At 41.7% G+C, this 19,490-nt stretch overlaps 1 protein-coding gene, 1 long non-coding RNA gene and 1 pseudogene across 9 annotated transcripts in view; all 3 read right to left on the bottom strand.

The window, feature by feature from the left end:
* The window catches only part of HEATR6 (HEAT repeat containing 6), a 41,987-nt gene extending 35,211 nt beyond the window's left edge, over nt 1–6,776 (bottom strand). For all 8 annotated transcript variants that reach the window (XM_072779564.1, XM_072779566.1, XM_072779562.1 and 5 more), the window contains exons 1-3: nt 6,535–6,776; nt 2,621–2,728; nt 377–517 (exon numbers count right to left, since the gene is read on the bottom strand). In XM_072779564.1, coding sequence (XP_072635665.1) covers nt 377–517; nt 2,621–2,728; nt 6,535–6,756 — 471 coding nt within the window. In that variant the 5' untranslated portion in view covers nt 6,757–6,776. The remainder of the gene's footprint in view (nt 1–376; nt 518–2,620; nt 2,729–6,534) is intronic.
* Nucleotides 6,777–8,883: 2,107 nt separating this feature from the next.
* On the bottom strand, nt 8,884–11,014 carry LOC140605650 (heat shock cognate 71 kDa protein pseudogene; annotated as a pseudogene).
* Nucleotides 11,015–12,345: 1,331 nt separating this feature from the next.
* LOC140606336 (uncharacterized) lies at nt 12,346–16,559 on the bottom strand. Its single transcript, XR_012008673.1, has 3 exons — nt 16,418–16,559; nt 13,768–13,868; nt 12,346–12,535 (listed from the first exon to the last, which is right to left on the bottom strand). It is a non-coding gene; the product is annotated as an uncharacterized lncRNA (long non-coding RNA).
* Nucleotides 16,560–19,490: the final 2,931 nt, after the last annotated feature.

Below are 19,490 nucleotides of genomic sequence, written 5' to 3'. Positions count from 1 at the left end.
AAAGACTAGCTGCCAGGTAAATCTTCCAGATGGGCATGCAAAGATGTGCCCCCAAAACACCAGTGGGGATCACCACTCCCAGCCCAGGTAATTGCTGAAACTCTTTAGTTGTAGGCGCATAGCTGAAGGGTAATGATAATAACACGATTTAATAATAATGGTAATAATATTTACCGAATGCCAAGCACTTTGCAAGGATTGTCTTACTTCATCCTCAGAGGAACTACTGTATAGATGAAGAAATGAGGCTCACAGTGGTTGAGTAAAGGTTGCTCAAGGTCACATATTTCTTGAATGATAGGATAGAAACCTCAGCACAGGTTCAGAGCCTGTGTTCCTAACTTTTGAAGGAAAGAAAGAACACAGTTTAAACTACCTTTTGACATTTTGAGCCATTGCAGTAAACCAGAGCTGCCAGGGCTTGAAGAATTTCCATGTGTGTCCAGGAACTACACTGCTGAAGAGCAGAAATAGCATATGCCAGCAGGAAATCCAGGTTCTGTTCATCCACAATCACCTATCAGGAGAGGAAAAAATATGCATAATCTAACTTGTAAAAAAATATTTTAATTCTTTCAGACACGTATGCTCATCTAAATCAGGCTATGAAAGAGAGCACATGTGTCCATCTTTTTGAGGTCAAAAAGATCAACTCTAAAGGCCTTGAAAGTTTGATCAAGACAAGGCCTTCTCCTTGGCCCAGGGCCTTGCTCATTTCCTCCCCTTTACTCCTTCCACTCAAAGTAGAATCTAGCAAAGTCCTTGTAAATTTTCCTTGAGCTAACCGGACACTGGCAGCTATAAATCCATACATATAAGACTCAAGCCAATGAAATTGTCTTCTACATGTAAATGCTATGTCTGCTAAATAGCTACTATGTCTCACTATGATATGGGAAATACAGCAGGAAGAGATGGCATATCCTTGTCCTCAAGGAATTTATAGTCCTTTTGGGGCAATGTCAGCTAATCAAAGTATCAATTCATGAATAATTGAGATAAAATGTCATCAAAAGCTAGAAAGTTGGTTAAGGGCTGTAGGTATATGTGATCAGGAATTTTTCCAACTGCCAGTATTACAAAGTACTAATATACCTGAGAATAATAAACATTCAGAAGCCACCATATCAGTGTGAAAAATTCTAAACTTGAAAATAGCCTCATCTCATTTAGGAGACATAGCAGACATTGTTTACCTACATCTTCTCTCTCTTGCTGGCAGAGTACTGATTTTATTTGAATGCTCATCTCTCACACATGAGACCTGACGGTAAATTCCAATTAGCTAAGACAATGATTCTCTAACAGGGGCGATGTTATTTCTGAGGGAAATAAGATTTTTTTGCCCATTTGGCCATGACTGTAGACATTTTTGACTGTCACAATTGGAGGCATGCTACTGGCTTCTAAAATTAGAAGCCTACTGAGAAGTCAGGGATGCTGCTAAAAACCTACAATGCACAACTAAGCCCCCCACAACTAAGAATCATCTGATCCAAAATATTAATGATGCTGAGATTAAGAAACCCTGATATAAGAGTTGAGCTGCACATTGTAATCATCTAGGGAACTTAAGCCCTCAGGTGATTCCAATGTGCAGACAAGTTGACCCCTGGTTTAAGCCACTCATGGTAATATCATTCCCCTGAACAGGCGGGTATAGAGGGGTTCTCATATGACCTAGGTCTCCCCAGCCAGATATCAGGGGAGTTCTGATGGATAGTGTGGAGGACAAGGTGCCTCGTTCTTAAATCAAAGGGACACAAAATAAATTGTTCTTTTGCTTCTGTGGGGTGTTATTTATTTCACATGGGATTCCAGGAACTGAGGCAGCCATCCTGACTATGAGAGATGCTAGCTGAGGATGACCCAGACACTGATAGCAAATGGAAAATATCAGGAAGTTTCTCATTACTCAGTTCCCCCTTAGAGTGCCTCTTTTGGGGGTTATGAGATGAGATAATTAAAAAAAAAATTTTTTTAAGGTATTCTAGATTGGCTTTTCTGTTTCTTGCAGCCAAAAGAATTCTAGATTGCATCATGCTAACTGTAAGTTTTGTGCTAACTATATTCACATACTCATGGGGTATCTTATGGTAGATAACAGCTGTAATTTCTGATGAGATTTATTTAGGATTTATTTAAAAAGGTTTTGGAGAAAGGGGAATTACAGTACAGATCTTGATATAAATAACAAGGGTCTTTTATCTAGTGTCCTCTTGTTCTCAAGCTACTTCTTATGTTTTATGATAAGCAAAAGTAGACCACAAAAATGGTACCTTTGGGAAAGGGGAATAAATATCAGAAGGAAAGGAGTAGGGGATTGTTTCAAATTATTCTTAGATATGTCTTGGTCAGATACATCTTCCATAAAAAATCCTAAAACCTGGGGGCCTCAGTGATATTGGTTTCCTGAACCAAACAGAAAGAGACACCTCTAATGGACAAACTTCTAGAATTGTACAGCATATTTTTTGGGTCAGAATTTTATTTAGTATCATTCTTAGTAAGGAATTGTTTTTTTTTTAGTTTCTCAAAAGATTAGCCTATCATATCTAATACAGATGTAGTATTTCGAAGGGTTAATTCATGATGAATTCTAAAGTCATACAATGATTACCTGTAATCTGTTAAGTAAATGGTGGATAAGTTGAGACACTTTGCTAACAAGATGATTCTGATTAAGAGGCACCAGTCGGCAAGCTTGGACAAGAAGAGTACTGACATCCTACCAAAAAAAAAAAAAAAAAGACAATGAAAAGGCAATATGCCTATCAATCAATTGAAGAACCAGCCCCCCCACCCCCCCACCCAACATGGCCAAATGGAAAAATGAAAGTGAACGTTCACATTCAAAATGAGGAAAGATGAAATCTGCAGCAGAAAGTAGGAAAAAAAATTAAATGATACCACAGAAATAGGATGTGCTAAAAAAGTAAAAGACTCAATATGGTTATCAGGCTAAAGACTCCAGCCTCTACATATGTAGAGAGTGCAATTAAATAACCAAAGAAAGGGTTCTAGAATGTAAAAGCACACATTGAAGTTAAAAATACCAAAAGGTAGCAAATAAATGCATGAAAAGATGCTGAACATCACTCATTATTAGGGAAATGCAAATCAAAACTACAATGAGACATCACTGCACACATCACTGCACACTGCACACATTTTAGCCATGTCAGAATGGCTAAAATAAAAAACACAAGAAACAACAAGTGTTAGTGAGGATGTGGAGAAAAAGGAGCCCTCATGCACTGTAGATGGGGATGCAAACTGGCACAGACACTTGGAAAACAGTACAGAAGCTCCTCAAAAAATTAAAAATAGAACCACCCTAAGATCCAGCAATTGCACTACTGGCTATTTACCCAAAGGATAAAAAAAAACACTAATTCAAAAGGATACATTCATCCCTGTTTATAGCAGCATTATTTAGAATAGCCAAAGTACGGAAGCAGCCCAAATGTCCATAAATGGATAAAGATGTGGTTTATATACACAATGGAGAGCAGCCCCGGTGGCCCAGCGGTTTAGCGCCACCTTCCGCCAGGGGTGTGATCCTGGGGACCTGGGATCGAGTCCCACATCAGGCTCCCTACGTGGGGCCTGCTTCTCCCTCTGCCTGTGTCTCTGCCTCTCTCTTTCTATGTTTGTCATGAATAAATAAATAAAATCTTAAAAAAAAAAAAGGACTATTATTCAGCCATAAAAAAGAATGAAATCTTGCCATTTGCAATGTTGTGGATGGGGCTAGACAGTATTATGCTAAGCAGAATAAGTCAGTCAGAGAAAAGCAAACACCGTATGATTTCACTCATCTGTGAATTGAAGAAACAAAACAAGCAAAGGGAAAAAAAGAGAGACAAACCATGAAACAGACTCTTAATTACAGAAATAAACTAATGGTTATTAGAGGGGAGATGGATAGGGGGATGGGTGAAATATGTGATAGGGATTAAGGAGTGCACTTGTGAAGAGTACCAGGTGATGTATGGAATTGTTGAATCACTGTATTGTACACCTAAAATTAATATAATACTATGTTAACTATATGGGAATTTTAAAAAAATTTTAATTAAAAAAATAGAACTCATTCATTCTATCTTAAAAAAGAAAAAGTAAGTAAACCATATTTTCAATGCTAGTGGGAAAAATCAGAAATGACACTTGTATAAATTTATTGTAAAACTAGGTAATTCTAAAAAAGGGGGGGCCACCTATTTGTAAATCACACTATTCATTCGTCCACTGATATTTATTGAACTAAACGGTTTGGAGCACCTACTATGTGTTAGGTAGCATGCTAGATCTTTGGGCTCCAAAGGTGAACAAGCATATTCCTGAATCTTAAAGAGCTCATAATGAGGGAGACAGAAATACTCACAAATAATTAAAGTGAATTAAATGCTGAAGGAATTAAGTGCAAACTCTGTGGGGAAATGGTAATTAGAGAGGTCTTACAGAGGTGCTTTTTAAAAAAGATTTATTTATTTTAGAGAGAGACAGAGAGACAGCACAAGCATTTATTTATTTTAGAGAGAGAGAGGAGAGACAGCAGAGAGAGAGAGAGAGGGAGAGAGAATCCCAAGCAGACTGCACTGAGCACAGAGCCCGATGTGGGGCTCAATCCCAGGACCCTGAGATCATGACCTAAGCCAAAACTAAGAGTCAGATATTTAGCCCACTGTGTCACCCAGGAGCCCACAGAAGTGATTTTAAAGCATAATCTCGAATGATCTGAAGGATGATTAAAATCTGCCAGACAAAGCAATAAAAGACACTGCAAGCAAAGGGAATGGTGTGCAAAGACCTAGAATACCAGTAGGTGTGAAACACTAGTAGATGCTTGAGGAATAGCAGGTTTAAAATGACTGCACACAGGGCACAAAAGAAGTGACAGGATACTGGAAATGCACATATTTTTTGATATAAAAATATCAAATTATACCAATAAAGCAAAAGTTCCCAAGTACCCCTTTAATTCCACCCCACCACCTAGTGACACACACTATCATTTTGTTGTAAACTCTTCCATTCATTGTTTTGAACCCTTTACATCGATAACCGTACATATTCTGTTCAACGTGCTCCTTACCCTATATTGGTGTCATGCTGCAATGAACCATTCTGGACCTTGCTCTGACCATCTACCAATATGTACTGAAGATCTTCCCAAATCTGAATTTTGCCTTTCTAATCAGAATTTCCCCCCCCACCCCACGAAAGAAAAGATCACTCTAAGCAGCAGAGCAAAGAATGGTTTGGAGGAGGGCTAGACAGGAGGAACCAGAAGAGAAGTTTGAGGAGATCAGTGGAAAGGTTCAGGAAAGAGTCCTCTTGTCTGAAGGCTTAAGGCCCTGACAATGGGAACACAGAAAAGGGGATGAGAAATATTTATGAGATAGAATCTGAAAAACTCGACTTGGATAGATCTGGGAGGGACAAAGGGCAAGCACCAGTGTTTGTGCCACTGTGACTTGGCGAACTCCGCAGGTTTCCGTTGGGGGATGGGATGGGTTATGGATACAATGTGCCTACAAGACAGTGTAACTCATTTTTAGGAACTGTCAGGTTTGAGGTGCCTGTGAGCACCAGAGGCAGTGGTATGACTGAATCAAGAGTTCTGGGAGTTCAGTAAGTAGTATCCAAGGCCTGATGTGTGTGACTATTACTTTTACGCAGAGTCAGAGTACTTCTAAAGACGAGGTTGAGAGGGAAGAGCTAGCACGAAGGAACAGAAAATGGTAGGGACCATGTGACGGCCTTAGGCTCCAATTTTACCTCTGCCTTTTTGCCAGCAGTATGACATTGGATCTTTATGTGCCTCAGTATTTTTATCAGTAAAGTAGATCTAATAATACCCACACTGTAAGATTCCCAGAATCGTACACGGGACAGTACACGAAATGGTAGAAGTGGATTTTATATACTTATATATATGATATAATACTTATTATATACTTATATACTGATTTATATACTTATATATATGGTCCCTTTATATATGGTAGAAGTATTTGGGGTTTTGTTTTTCTTAAAGACCTTACTTATTTATTCAGAGAGACAGAGCAAGAGAGAGGCGGAGACACAGGCAGAGGGAGAAGCAGGATCCCCGCAGGGAGCCCCAGGCGGGACTCGATCACGGGATCACACCCTGGACGGAAGGCAGATGCTCAACCACTAAGCCACCATGCGTCCCTATATACAAAGTATTTTGTACGCAAAGAGTGGAGCTGGGGGACCGGAAGGTGGGACTAGGGATGACACCTGCGGTGTTATCAGAGAAGTCATCAAGCGGGGTTTTGCAGGATGCGAGTTTGCCAAGCACTGCAGGATCTTCCAGAGACAGGAGGGCAGAGGCTGCCACGGTCCGGGGTGGGGAACAAACGAGCCTAGAACTAAGTAACGCGAAGCGCGGCTGGGAAAAGCCGGGAGCGGCAGGCGGGACGAGCAGCAGGCGCGGGACGGACGGGACGGGCGGGACGGGAGCGGCAGGCGGGACGAGGCCGCCCCACCCGGCACAGCGCCTACCTCGGGGGCCACGCCGCCGCCCTCGCTGTAGTTCTCAGAGATGAGCTGGTCGAAGAGCAGGTGGATCTCGGTCCGGGCGGAGCTGCTGTCATCCGGGCGCAGGGCGCAGAGCCTGGCCGACAAGCAGCGGAACCCACTGCTCTGCTCCGGCGGTGGTGGCTCTCGGGGCACCTCCCGCGTCGGCTCACCCGGGAGGGAGCCGGCCACTTGTACCGCCGCCATCTTGCCTACGTAGGATAACAGAGAACTACTTCCGGGGCATCCCCGCCTCCGCGCGCCGGCTCCGGAACTACTTCTTTAGGCCAGGCTCCTATTGAAAGACCCGGGATGCTCTCCGGGATGCTTTGCAAATGGTTGTGCGAAATTAGCTGGGAGGCTTTTTCATCTCCCACTTGTTTTTGAGCCCCGACTGAAAAGTGGAGCCCTGTCCTCCTAGGAAGTGTGTTCCTGGGAAGGGCTGACAGGCCTATTTAGTAGTACTAGCGTTTCAGGCGGGTTGGAGTTGGAGAAGGGCTGCTGTTGGTGGCAACAGCAGAAAGTGCTAGTTCTACGACATCCTTGGCCTCTTCTCATATCGTGTGAGAGCCCTTGATTCTTGGGCACAAAAGCACCCCGAATAAGGGGTACATTTCCCAGTATTCATTGCAGCTGGCTGTGCATCCTCCTTTAGATCTTGCGCTTCACCACACAAGTCATTTGAAGTTCAAACCAAGTCATGTAAAAATATAACCTGCAAAGGTTTGACCTGGTTGAGATTGGACACCCCGAGATTTCCTGTATTCTTAAAAGCAAAAAACTGGAAAAGAAATAGCCATTTTAAAAGCTGTAAAAGGGGATCCCTGGGTGGCTCAGTGGTTTAGCGCTTGCTTGCCTTTGGCCCAGGGCGGGATCCCGGGATTGAGTCCTGAGTAGCAAGTACCACATCGGGCTCCCTGCATGGAGCCTGCTTCTCCCTCTCCCTCTGCCTGTGTCTCTGTCTTTGTCTCTCTCTCTCTCTCTGTGTCTCTCATGAATAAATAAATAAAATATTTTAAAAATAAAATAAAAGCTGTTAACGGTTTTTAGTCACCCAAGAGGTGAAGGCATAAAATTTACACTTGGTCATCTCTTGGGCCTTTGAATTATGCAAATATAAAGCAGATTCTTATCAATGGTTCTTAGGGAAAACCTTGAAGTCACCTGAATGTGCATGTTTTAGCCTGAGACTAAAACACTTTGTTTGGCAGTCACAGTTGGTGGCAGGCTATGGAAGAGCTTGTTGTCTGAAGACTTTAGACTTCTTTGGGGAGAGATATTAATTTTTTGTTTGGATTTAGATTCCATTGTGCTTGTATATTATTGCATATTCTTGGGAACGTGTGTATTTGTGATATTCAAACATTTGCTCAGAGAAGATCAGGAGCTGAAACCTAATCACGACGTGTTAGTTTGATTTCTCCCAAAGCTGAACCTTAGATGATGTTGATGTATGAGTGATTTATTCAGGAATGAACAGGGAAGAAAGGGGAATCGGTACCTATATGTACTATTGAATTGGCCGTTTTCTAAGAAGTCCCCTCCTGAGGAATGGAGATAGAAGCATATAACTGTTAGTCTTTGAATTCTTCGAATTCTGTTGTCAAGCATTACCCCACCAAGCATCAGTTCTCCAGTGCTTCTTATTTGAGCATGCATTGGGGGTGGTGGTTCCTGCAGGAGTTTCTTGTTGCACGAAGAAGCCCTGAGGCAAAAGTGAGAGGTATAGGGTACAAGTCCAAGGCAAGTCTCTGACAAGTTACCTTGTGCTAAACTAGTAGATGCCTGACAGAAACTGGTTGCTGTAGGGATTGATTAAAATGAGAGTGTAAGGCCAAGAGTATTTGAAGCAGTGCACAAGATATTTCCAACACATTGTGTTAGAAGGATGTGAGACCTGTGTCATTACCACAGTGGAGGTGATGTGACGTAGACTGTGGAAAGATCTGAGTTCAGTGTGGCTCATCTTAGTTTGTAACGTGGATAGCCCACATATACTGTTACTCAGGACTAAATGACCCAGATATTGTAAGTATAACGATACCATTCTGTTGAGTTCTGATGGAATATACCCTTGCAGATGGCAGACAAAGAAATGAACATTCCTACCCTTTAGTGACACCAACTGAAGAAAACATTTATCAAGCTCTAGGGGGAAGCCCTGAGAGCCCCTCTTCATTGGCTCATATTTAAATGATAGCCACTCCTAAACTGTGGAACTTAGACCTTGGCGAAAGTTCTTCCAAAAAAATCTCCTCACACATCCTAACTCCTCCTCATTTTCTCTCTCTCTCTCTCTCTCTCTTTTGGTGCCAATTTTAAATGCAGTTTTATTTAGACATTGCATTTTCCACTTAACAATACAGTGCTTATAAAGTGCAATGTTTATTTCCTTTCTCTGTGCACATATTCCATATTCACATATCAAGAATGCCCAGTATATTTACTATAGAAGCTTGACTTTAAAACTGCCATGGAATTTGCTACAAATTTGGGTCCTTCAAATGTGTGGAACAATGCTAGACCGGTCATCAGGTTGACTTATTCAACTTCTTCAATGGTAGTAGGCCCAGAGGAGGCACCACCAGAGAAAGGAGCTCCACCACCAGGAAAGCCTCCAGGCATTCCTTCCGGCATGCCTCCTGCACTCTGATATAGCTTCGTAATGATGGGGTTGCAGACTTTCTCCAGCTCTTTCTGCTGATGTTCAAATTCTTCCTTCTCTGCAGTCTGGTTCTTATCAAGCCAGTTGATGATTTCATTGCACTTGTCAAGAATCTTCTGTTTATCTTCGTCATTGATTTTGCCCTGAAGTTTTTCATCTTCAATAGTTGCTTTCATGTTGAATGCATAAGACTCAAGTGAATTCTTGAAAGACACCTCGTCTCACTGCTTCTCATCTTCAGCTTTGTACTTCTCAGCTTCCTGGACCATGCGCTCAATGTCCTCCTTGCTCAAGTGGCCCTTGTCATTAGTGATGGTAATCTTGTTCTCTTTTCCTGTGCTCTTATGCACAGCAGACACATTGAGGATACCATTAGCATCAATATCAAAAGTGACTTCAATCTGAGGAATGCCACAGGGGCAGGAGGTATGCCTGTGAATTCAAACTTGCCAAGTAGGTTATTATCCTTGGTCATAGCATGCTCACTTTCATAGACCTGAATAAGCACACCAGGCTGGTTGTCAGAGTAGGTAGTAAAGGTTTGTGTCTGGTAGGAATGGTAATATTGTGCTTGATGAGCACAATCATGACTCCTCCAGCAGTTTCAATGCCAAGAGAAAGTGGGGTGACATCCAATAGCAGCAAGTCTTGAACATTTTCAGATTTGTCACCAGAAAGAATGGCTGCCTGGACAGCTGCACCATAAGCAACAGCCTCATCAGGGTTGATACTCTTATTCAGTTCCTTTCCATTGAAGAAATCTTGCAGAAGTTTCTGAATCTTGGGGATATGGGTAGAATCACCCACCAGGAAAATATCATGGATCTGAGACTTGTCCAGCTTGGCATCCTGAAGAGCTTTCTCTACAGGGTCCAGGGTGCCATGGAATAGGTCAGCATTTAATTCTTCAAACTGGGCACGAGTAATTGAGGTAAAGAAGTTGTTTCCTTCATACAGAGAACCAATCTCAATACTGGCCTGGGTGCTGGAAGAAAGTGTACGTGCTTAGCACGTTCGCAAGCAGTACAAAGACGACGGACTGCCCTCTTGTTTTTGCTGACTCCTCCTCATTCTCAATATTTTTTAATCCTACAGTGACCTTGGGGCTTTAAAGATGTTAAGCATGTTCACGGCCAATTTCCTTTTATAAATTCTGCACATAAGGTGATTTGGAGCCTTATTCTGGAATATCACCTCTTTCATGTTTTGGAACTCTGTCAAGACTATTTTAATCACCTCATTAGAGTCGGGATTATTTTAACTGAAGTAGGCTTTACCTCCTTCCCCTTCTAATTCTCATCTTTGTTTATTTCCTTGAGAAAATTTACCATAATGTATAGTTATCTTCTTTATTATTATATTATCTGTTTCTTCCTCTAGAGTGTGAAATTTGTGAAGGCATACAAATTGTCTATCTGGTTCCTATTGTATCCCCAATGCTAGCACAGCACTTGAGTCATGGTAGACACCTCCCAATACTTGCAAGAAGAATGAATAAATTCACCATTTATTCAGAGCCTCCTATTTCTCATCTGTTGGTTGATGTGGAAATCAAATGGGATCTTTGTGAAAATACTTTGTAAACTATTGGGTTCTATAAATCTTAGCTTCCAAATCAGATAGATACTGTTATTTCCCCCTTTTTACAGATAAGAAAAGTTTAGATGTCTTAAAGAAAGAAAATATGGTTTGTCAAGGGCCACACAGGCAGTAAATTGGCCAAATTCAGACTACAACCCAGGCCAGTTGTTATTGTGAAGAACATAGACAAGAAATTGTAAGTCTATTTTTACCTCCCATGGGTTTTTTTTTTGTATATTTTTTTATTGGAGTTCAATTTGCCAACATATAGCATAACACCCAGTGCTCATCCTGTCAAGTTCCCCCTTCAGTGCCCGTCACCCAGTCGCCCCACCTCCCCGCCCACCTCCCTTTCCACTATCCCTTGTTCATTTCCCAGAGTTAGGTGTCTCTCATGTTCTGTCACCCTCACTGATATTTCCCACTCATTTTCTCTCCTTTCCCCTTTATTCCCTTTCACTATTTTTTATATTCCCCAAATGAATGAGATCATATAATGTTTGTCCTTCTCCAATTGACTTACTTCACTCAGCATAATACCCTCCAGTTCCATCCACGTCGAAGCAAATGATGGGTATTTGTCGTTTCTAATGGCTGAGTAATATTCCATTGTGTGTGTGTGTGTGTGTGTATATATATATATATATATATATATATATATATATAAAATGTTACATATATAACATAATATGTATAACATATAAATGTTATATGTATAACACAATAACATCTATATATATATATATAACATCTTCTTTATCCATTCATCTTTCAATGGATACCGAAGTTCTTTCCACAGTTTGGCTATTGTGGACATTGCTGCTATAAACATTGGGGTGCAGGTGCCCCATTGTTTTACTGCATCTCTATCTTTACCACCCATGTTTTATAATGGGGAAAACCAGAAGAGAGGGGCTGGCTTTCAGGATCCAGCTGAACTAGGATAGGCTAGGAAGGAGGATTTTCCTAGACTTCTGTTCTAGAGTCCTATAAAATTAGCACTAAGGCCATCAGCCCAACTATGTGATAATAACCATAACAATTGTAGTTAACATTATTGAATGTTTTCTGTATCAGGCACTATGCCAAGTACTTTACATGAACTAACTTCTTTTGTCCTTGTAGTTCTATGAGGTATATATTGTTATACAGATCAGAAAACTGAAGCACAGAAAGGTTAGGACACTTGCTGAAAGTCACACAATTGTGTAGTGGATCTGAGTTTGAAATTCAGAGTCAGAGCTCCTAACTACGACGCTATAATGCATAGGCCCTGGAGTTTGACACAGGATTAGAGGTAAGGCCCTGAAACTTATCTACCATATAACTTTGAACAAATTATTTAATCTCTCCAAGCCCCAGCATCCTTATATGTAAAATGGCATTGATGAAAAGCATAGTCACAAGGTAGTTGTAAGGATAAATTAGTTGATGCTTGTGGAGAATATAACACAGTTGCATACCAAGTGTTTGATAAATGTCATCTGTCTCCCACTCTGTCCTCTACTTTATCATCACCCTTAATCAAATAACAATGCAAGCAGTGTGGGTGCTTTTAACAATGATGATTTATTAAAAGAAATGACTCTTTTTCCTTTCCCCAACACATCTCTTGTAATCTCCACACACACGCCCCCATTTTCAACTGTCTTCCTGGTCAAGGAGTTCTGGTCATATCTTTGAAGATAGGAAGCGATGAGAAATTATTAGAGAAGGATGAGCCTTAAGATAAATCTTCATCTGAAAAATGGACCAAAAAATTATACATGAGACCTGCTGTTTTGGGGACCTGAAATTACAGAAGGCAATTGAGGTGACAGTTCCCAGTTCTTGGAATCAATAAGCACCTACAAAGAGCCAGCAAGGCCAAAAGCATCCCAAATGTTGTGGATGGATTGGATAGATAGTACCTTCTAAACACAAATGGGTAACTTAAAGTTTATGTTGATTCTATTGTGTTAATATTACATTAGTTAATAAATACAATTTAATTTATAATCAAGACTGAATCATGATAACTTTTCATTGTGCATTTTTTTTCATTGGATGGCTACTGAAAATAAACTATCATGTGAAAATCCTGAAATATTTCTACAGAAGAGGGATTCTCCTAGGTCCATCTGGCAGTGTGCATCAGAGGCTTAAAATGAACATAGTCTTTGGTCATAAATTATAATTCTTGGAATTTATCCCAAGGAAATTACTAAGGGCATGTATATCAATTTAGTATTCATTATAACCATGTTAATAACATAAACAATAAACATATTAAATGTGTATTAGTGGAGATTACTAAGTATATGAGCATATATGATGGAATTCTATAAGGCTGTTAAAGGTGATGGTATAGAAGATTGGTGTTAAAGATCGTTCACCAACTATTTCTAAGTGAAATAATTAAGAAATCAAAATAGACACAAGATTATCTCATTTCAATTTATGTATTATATATTTGCATGTGTGTTTAAAATATGCACCAGGGACGCCTGGGTTGGCTCAGCTGTTGAGCGTCTGCCTTCCGCCCAGGGCATGATCCTGGAATCCTGGGATCGAGTCCCACATCAGGCTCCCTGCAGGGAGCTTGCTTCTCCCTCTGCCTGTGTCTCTGCCTTTCTCTGTGTCTCTCATGAATAAATAAATAAAATCTTTTAAAAAATTAAAAAATAAAATATGCACCAAAGTATTAAGCAGACATCATTTGGGAGTAGGGGATAATGTGACTGATTTTTATATTCTTTTTGTTCAAATAAATAGTCTGAGTTCTGTCCTGGATATACTGGGTAATGAAATTATTTTAAAGGTTTGGAAGCCACCATCCAGTGACAGATACTTCCTTTTCTTGGGAAAGGTATAAGAGGGAGAGGGCACAGAGACAGGCTTCTGTCCCACCCACTTCTGGAAAGTCCCATCACAGCCAACCTATCTAGCTTGGATGAGGTTTGAGGAAGAAGGGAAGGGCCTGATGTTTTTACCTGTCCTTAGGCTGGAGCACAGATGTGGCCACACCCATTGCTGACACAGTGCTCTCCTAGATCACAATCCTCGTCATTTGTGCAGAGCTCAACGCAGGTTCCTATGTCAGAACAGACCAGCTGAAAATGACCCTGCTTTAAGCACAGTTATCAGAGAGGACTGATTGAAAGAACCAGTTCCACTTTTGTCTTTTAGTTCAGTAAATAAGGGAATTTGTAAATGATTACTCACAGAACAATACTCATTAACATCTTCTAGATTTTAGGTAAAAACAATGCATTCACATTCTCACAATAAAGGAAGGCCTATTTTAAAGAAGAGAATAACTGTGTTTGCAGAAGAGAAGTGTAAAGAAGCCCATTCATATGTCCTTACTTCACTCATCTGCAGGAAAAGGGACAGAAGACAGGAAACATATTCACCAAATGTCGTCAAGAGTGCCCTGCAGTCACCCTGCAGGATGAATCTGACTTACAGTTGTGGCAGCTGGGGTGCACCGAGGTGAATCCCCCTATTAGTAGTTACAGAAGTGGAATTAAATCGTGACCTGCCTGGCCTGAGGCCAAGTTCCCTCTGCTGTCCCACATGATGAAATAGACCCTAACATGAAGAGCACATCTCCCAATTTCAAGGAGTCATTCCTGACCTGAGTGGAAGCCCCCCAGGTTCCCAGAGCCTCAGAGATAGTCTTTAAGAACCAGTGAAGTAGGTCCAAGAAGCTGGTTAAGACTCCACAAGAGCTTCTAGTTAAATGTATGCAGAGCTCTGGACAAAAGTATGCTGTGCTTCTGTTGTGCTTGTGCTTTTGCTTCTACTCAACCAATATCAGGAGTTTCTCTACCTGATTTTGTGTCTGGACTTCTCTGGGTTTTTGTTTCCTCATTTGTAAAATGGAGCTCTTGGATCCAGCAGGGAAAATGAAATTCATTCTCCAGTGTCAACTCTGATCAGTAGAGATGACTATCCGATGCTACGTTGAGAAGGCTGGGATACCTTGTCCAGGCTCAGAAGGAAAAGAATGCTGTGATGACCAGCAGTGTAAGACTGTAAGAAGGGGGCCTGGTGGAATGTCTACAATATACTTGCAGACCTCAGAGAAAGTCAATACAACACCTCCATGCTTTTATTCTCTGTTGTTATGTATTGGTGAAAAGATTGCAGATTTTGTCCTCACTCATAATAGTTTGGTCATTCATTAAATCTGTTCATTTCTTACTATGCACACAGCATAGAGCTAAGTTATTCAGAAAATATAAAGATATAAAGTAGAGCAGCTTAGAATCTAACAATGGAGAGAAGACTTGTATTCAAAATATTAAAAACAAGGCAGTATGTGACAAGCGTCCTGAGAGGTTTCATGCAAAGGAAAAGGGGCTCAGAAGAGAGAGGACATTACTTCCAATTAGATAAACCAGAAAAGGTGAGTCTTGAAGTATAGGAATCTTTTTAAGGCAGAATTGAGGTGGGTAGTGGTGGTAGAGTCTTGTAGAAGAGAAAAGAATTACTAGAAAAAGTTCACAAGGGGAAATGTAACAGGGCCTGGAGTGGGAAGATGTGTGCAAGGCACCTAGTTTAAGGAAGCATTTGTACAACCCTGAGAGTGACCACCTCCTTAAATATGGCACCCTGGTGCCTCATCTCCTCATTCCTCTGTCTAAAATACAAGGAATACAGGAGGACTGGCAAATAAATGCAAGGTGGGATAAGGATAAGGGGGCAGTTGGAAGTCAGGCAGGAAAAGGAGGCAGGACATAAAGTTACCAGGGCCAGATCTTGAGGACCTGAGGAGTTTGGGTTTCATTTGGTAGGCCAAGGGAGGGATATGCCTGCAGTTCACTTAAGAAGACTATTCTGGTGTGAGGACACAGAATGGACCTGGATTCAGTGAGCAAGCAAACCTGAGAAGCAATCAAGGACCAGGAAGTGCTATCAGGAAACTACTGTGTTGGCCCAAGCATGGGGTAGTCAGGGCCGGACTTGCTGTGTGGCAATGGGGAATGGAGAGGAAGGAACACACGCAAGAAACAATTTCAAAGAATGGATGGTATTTGGCAACTGGTTTAAAGTGGGGGGAGGACAGCAAGGGAGAGAGAGGAGTTAAGAGTTGAATCCAAGAATCTTTAGGGAGAAGAAGGGGGCTATAGTGAAGATAATCCAGGAGAGAAGAAAGTTTAAGGATTGAGGGAGTTACAGATTTTCACTGCTGAGGAGAGCCAAGAGATTTGCAGATTTGCCAGCAGATCTTGGGAGTGAAATTCCTGGAGATTGCTGGGGACAGGAATGGTGACACTCAGTCTTCAAGGGGTGAAGGAATGAGTTGTGGAGTAGTAAGGGCAGAGAGTTAAGACTGCTCCCTTGAGAATGTTGGTAGTAAAGGGAAAAGTGTAGAATGAGATGATTCACATTTAACATGATTAAGAAAATGTGTTCTTTAGTGATCTGATCTATTTGTAGCAAGAGACCAAGAAATCCAGGGGGGAAAGAGACACTGGGGAAGATGGCAGGTGGCTGATGGGGGAGCAAAAGGGAAGAGTCCAGCCACAGGAACCAGCCAAGAAAAGGAGGGGGAATAATGGAGACAGAAGGAGAGAGGTACAGCAGTCAAGGTGGCTCCTGGACTCAAGTATCTTGCCTTCTGCCCAGACTCACCTAGAAGTCTCAATGGTCTCACCGCAGCCTGGAGCTCCTGTACCTCTGAGCTGAGGGTGAGAAGCATCACCAGAAGGAGGAATCCCCCCAACTTCATGTTGCTGTCGGAAGTCTTCGGTAAAAAGGCAGCAAGACTGAGAACAGCTGAAATTTATGCTCCTCCACCCACTGAGCCGGAACACAAGGCCAGGGGTGGGACTAGGGATGAGAACCTAAGCCCTGCCCAGAAACTACTTCTGAAGAACTCACACCAGTAGGTCTCCTGAGTAAGGCCTCATTGTTGCCCAAGATAGTCTCTGAGCCAAAGGAACACCCTTCTCTGGCAGATGAGTAAGAGTCTCCTAAAGCAGGAAAGCTGTGAGTGACAGAGAAAGGGGTGCAGTGGGTGAGGGTGACCACTGACTCTTATCATGTACTTTATCCACTCATTCCTTTTTCAACACAAGTAAATGTCTCCTCTGGGCCAGGCACATGCTAGGCACGGAATACACCCTTATAGAATTTACAATTAAGAACTGGATATTGGCAAGGGTGCAGCCCCCTATTTCACTTCTCCCCCCCCTCCGCCCCCCCCCCCCCCCCCCCCCCCCCCCGGCTCTGGGACCTAGAGTCTCTGGTATTGAGGACAGAGAGTGAGGAGAACCGGCAGGGATGCTCCTAGGTCACCGGCTAGTGGGAATGAGGCCCCGTTAGTTTTCTGGGTTGGTCTGATTTAGGCAGCTGTGGTTGTCTTTGCCTATATATGTCCTTTTCTTGACATAGGATTTCATTTTATCTTGTCCACCTTCTTTTATGAGAACCCTAACTCTCAACATACAAGATGTCTCTCATCAGGCAGCACTCGGGTAGAAGGGAGGAAGGGCAGGGTAGCTACAGCAACCAACCATCTGGGAGTGAGATTTCATTTCCCCCTTCTTGTAAGTGTTCTTAAGCTACATAAGTGATTTTCTGAAACCTATACTCCCCTTGGTTTATTTGGAGGAATACGCCCTCCTTCCCTCCCCAGTGGCAGTAGGGGCAGAGGCACATGTAACTTCTGACCATGAATATTGTGTCCCATAAGATGTCTTATTTGATGTCGTATAAGGATGACTGGCTGCTTGGGAATGGCAGGATTAGTTTGCAGATTCTTATAGCTCTAGGGAGAGGGTTGACTTCTTTTCAATCCCCATCACTTCAAGTAGAGTCCTTGACATTTTACCTGGGGCCCTGGTTTTTAATTCTAGGGCTACAGAAAGAGACCCTCCCTATCATGCTTCCTCTGTCACAGTTCCTGAAATGACACCAGTGAGAGGTCCTTTGGGCAAAGAACTGACATCATAAACTGCTAGTAACCCCATGTAGGTTAAGAAATACAGTTACAGGTTATTCACAAAGCAATTTTGCCAACTGCCTCAACTCAATCCTGCCTATCCCAAAGCTGAAGTTGGTTGGTGTCCAATTTCTATAACAGAGTCAGAGCCAGAGAGAAACATTTAAGAGGTCCTAAACACTGAAAAAACTATAATGATGTTCTCCATGTGCAATTCCAATTTTTAAAAAATGCTTAAATTTGAAATAAAAAAATATTTTGAAATAATTTTGAAATTTCAATGAAACTCAAAAGTATGTTGAAATTAAGCCTGTTTCCTTTTAGATGTCCTTTTTTCCCTGATTTTACTTTGGGTGCCTTGTTTTGCCAGTGCCCTAAGCACATGCTTTGTTTGTCCTTTGGGTTACTCAGAGCTGAATAGGGCCTTGGCAATGCAGCCCTAGCTGGCTTCCCTGCCTCCTTCCTTCCTCTTCACCCTGGCACTCTGTGCTGCTCTGGTTGCTGCCCCTTGCCAGTACATCATACTCTGTTCTTTGAACTTGGAACACCTTTTCCCTTTCTTTTCCTGCCACGTCTTGCCAGGCTTAGCGCAAACATCACTGCTAAAACCCTCCTCAGCCCTGGGAGGGGTAACTTTATACTTGTCTGATCATAGCACTTAGCACACTACATTACAATTAATTATTATTATTTTTACATATCTCTTCTGTGAATATCCTGATGGCTAGGATGAGGGAGTCATCCTATGTATATTTTGTCTTCTGTGCTCAGTGATAAGCATTTACTTTGCTCAATAATCATTAAATGAACACATAGTAGAGACAATGAGAAATGAATGGGAGTTTTTACTAAAGGTTGGGAGAGAGAAGAGTGGGAGAGTGGAAGGGGTTTTGGTGCATGGGGTTGAGAATGGGTCTGAATAGCACCCATTGTGCACCTTTTCATTGCCCGAATGGAAGCCCCATAAAGGCACTAATAGCAGGACAGACATGGTATTGCAGCTTGATAAATTTTCATTTGAATCCTTCCATGTGGTCATTTCCTGGGTGTGTTCGTGGGCAAATATTAATATTAGTGAATGAAAAAATTGCTTTAACGTTTTTTGGAAAAAGCCTATTGATCTCTTACTCTGTATCACACCCTGTATAAATGCTGGAGATGTGGTATGAACAAGGTGGACTTACTCTTACAAAGGGAGAGGTAAACATTCAACAGCACACATGCTAGTATGAAACGAAGAAAATAATCTGTTTATATAAGCAAATTTTGAGCAAATGTCCCCCAGGCCTATCAAGGGGAGTGACGTTTGCATTTAAACTTGATTGTGCTCCCAATCTGCCACCCCCCCCCAAAAAAATCAGCAACCTTCAAAGGGTTCCCCACCCATGATTCTTCCTGCTTCTCAAGCCATATATTGGAGGAAATGTGACCACTTTGGAACCCTAAGTTTAAAGTCAATCCAAAAAGTACTAGATATTTTCAATCCCACATTTAGAATGCTGCAGGAGAGAATTTGATGCTCAGATTGTTGATGATACAAACAAAGTTCCTGAGGGCCCTATGTGTGTGTGTTCAGGGGGGACAATTGAGGGAGCCATTGTAATTAGGAAGATACCCCATATGGTTTCCAATACAGACGAGCACTATTACTTCCCTTTTACAGGTGAGAAAATGAAATCACAGAGGTTTAGTAACATACCCAAAATAATACAGCAGAACTAAGATCAAACGCCAAAGACTGCTCTTAACCGGTACACATTA

Source organism: Canis lupus, chromosome 16 (genome assembly GCF_048164855.1).
Source record: "Canis lupus baileyi chromosome 16, mCanLup2.hap1, whole genome shotgun sequence".
NCBI lineage: Eukaryota > Metazoa > Chordata > Mammalia > Carnivora > Canidae > Canis > Canis lupus.
This window is presented reverse-complemented; position numbering and strand designations above follow the sequence as displayed.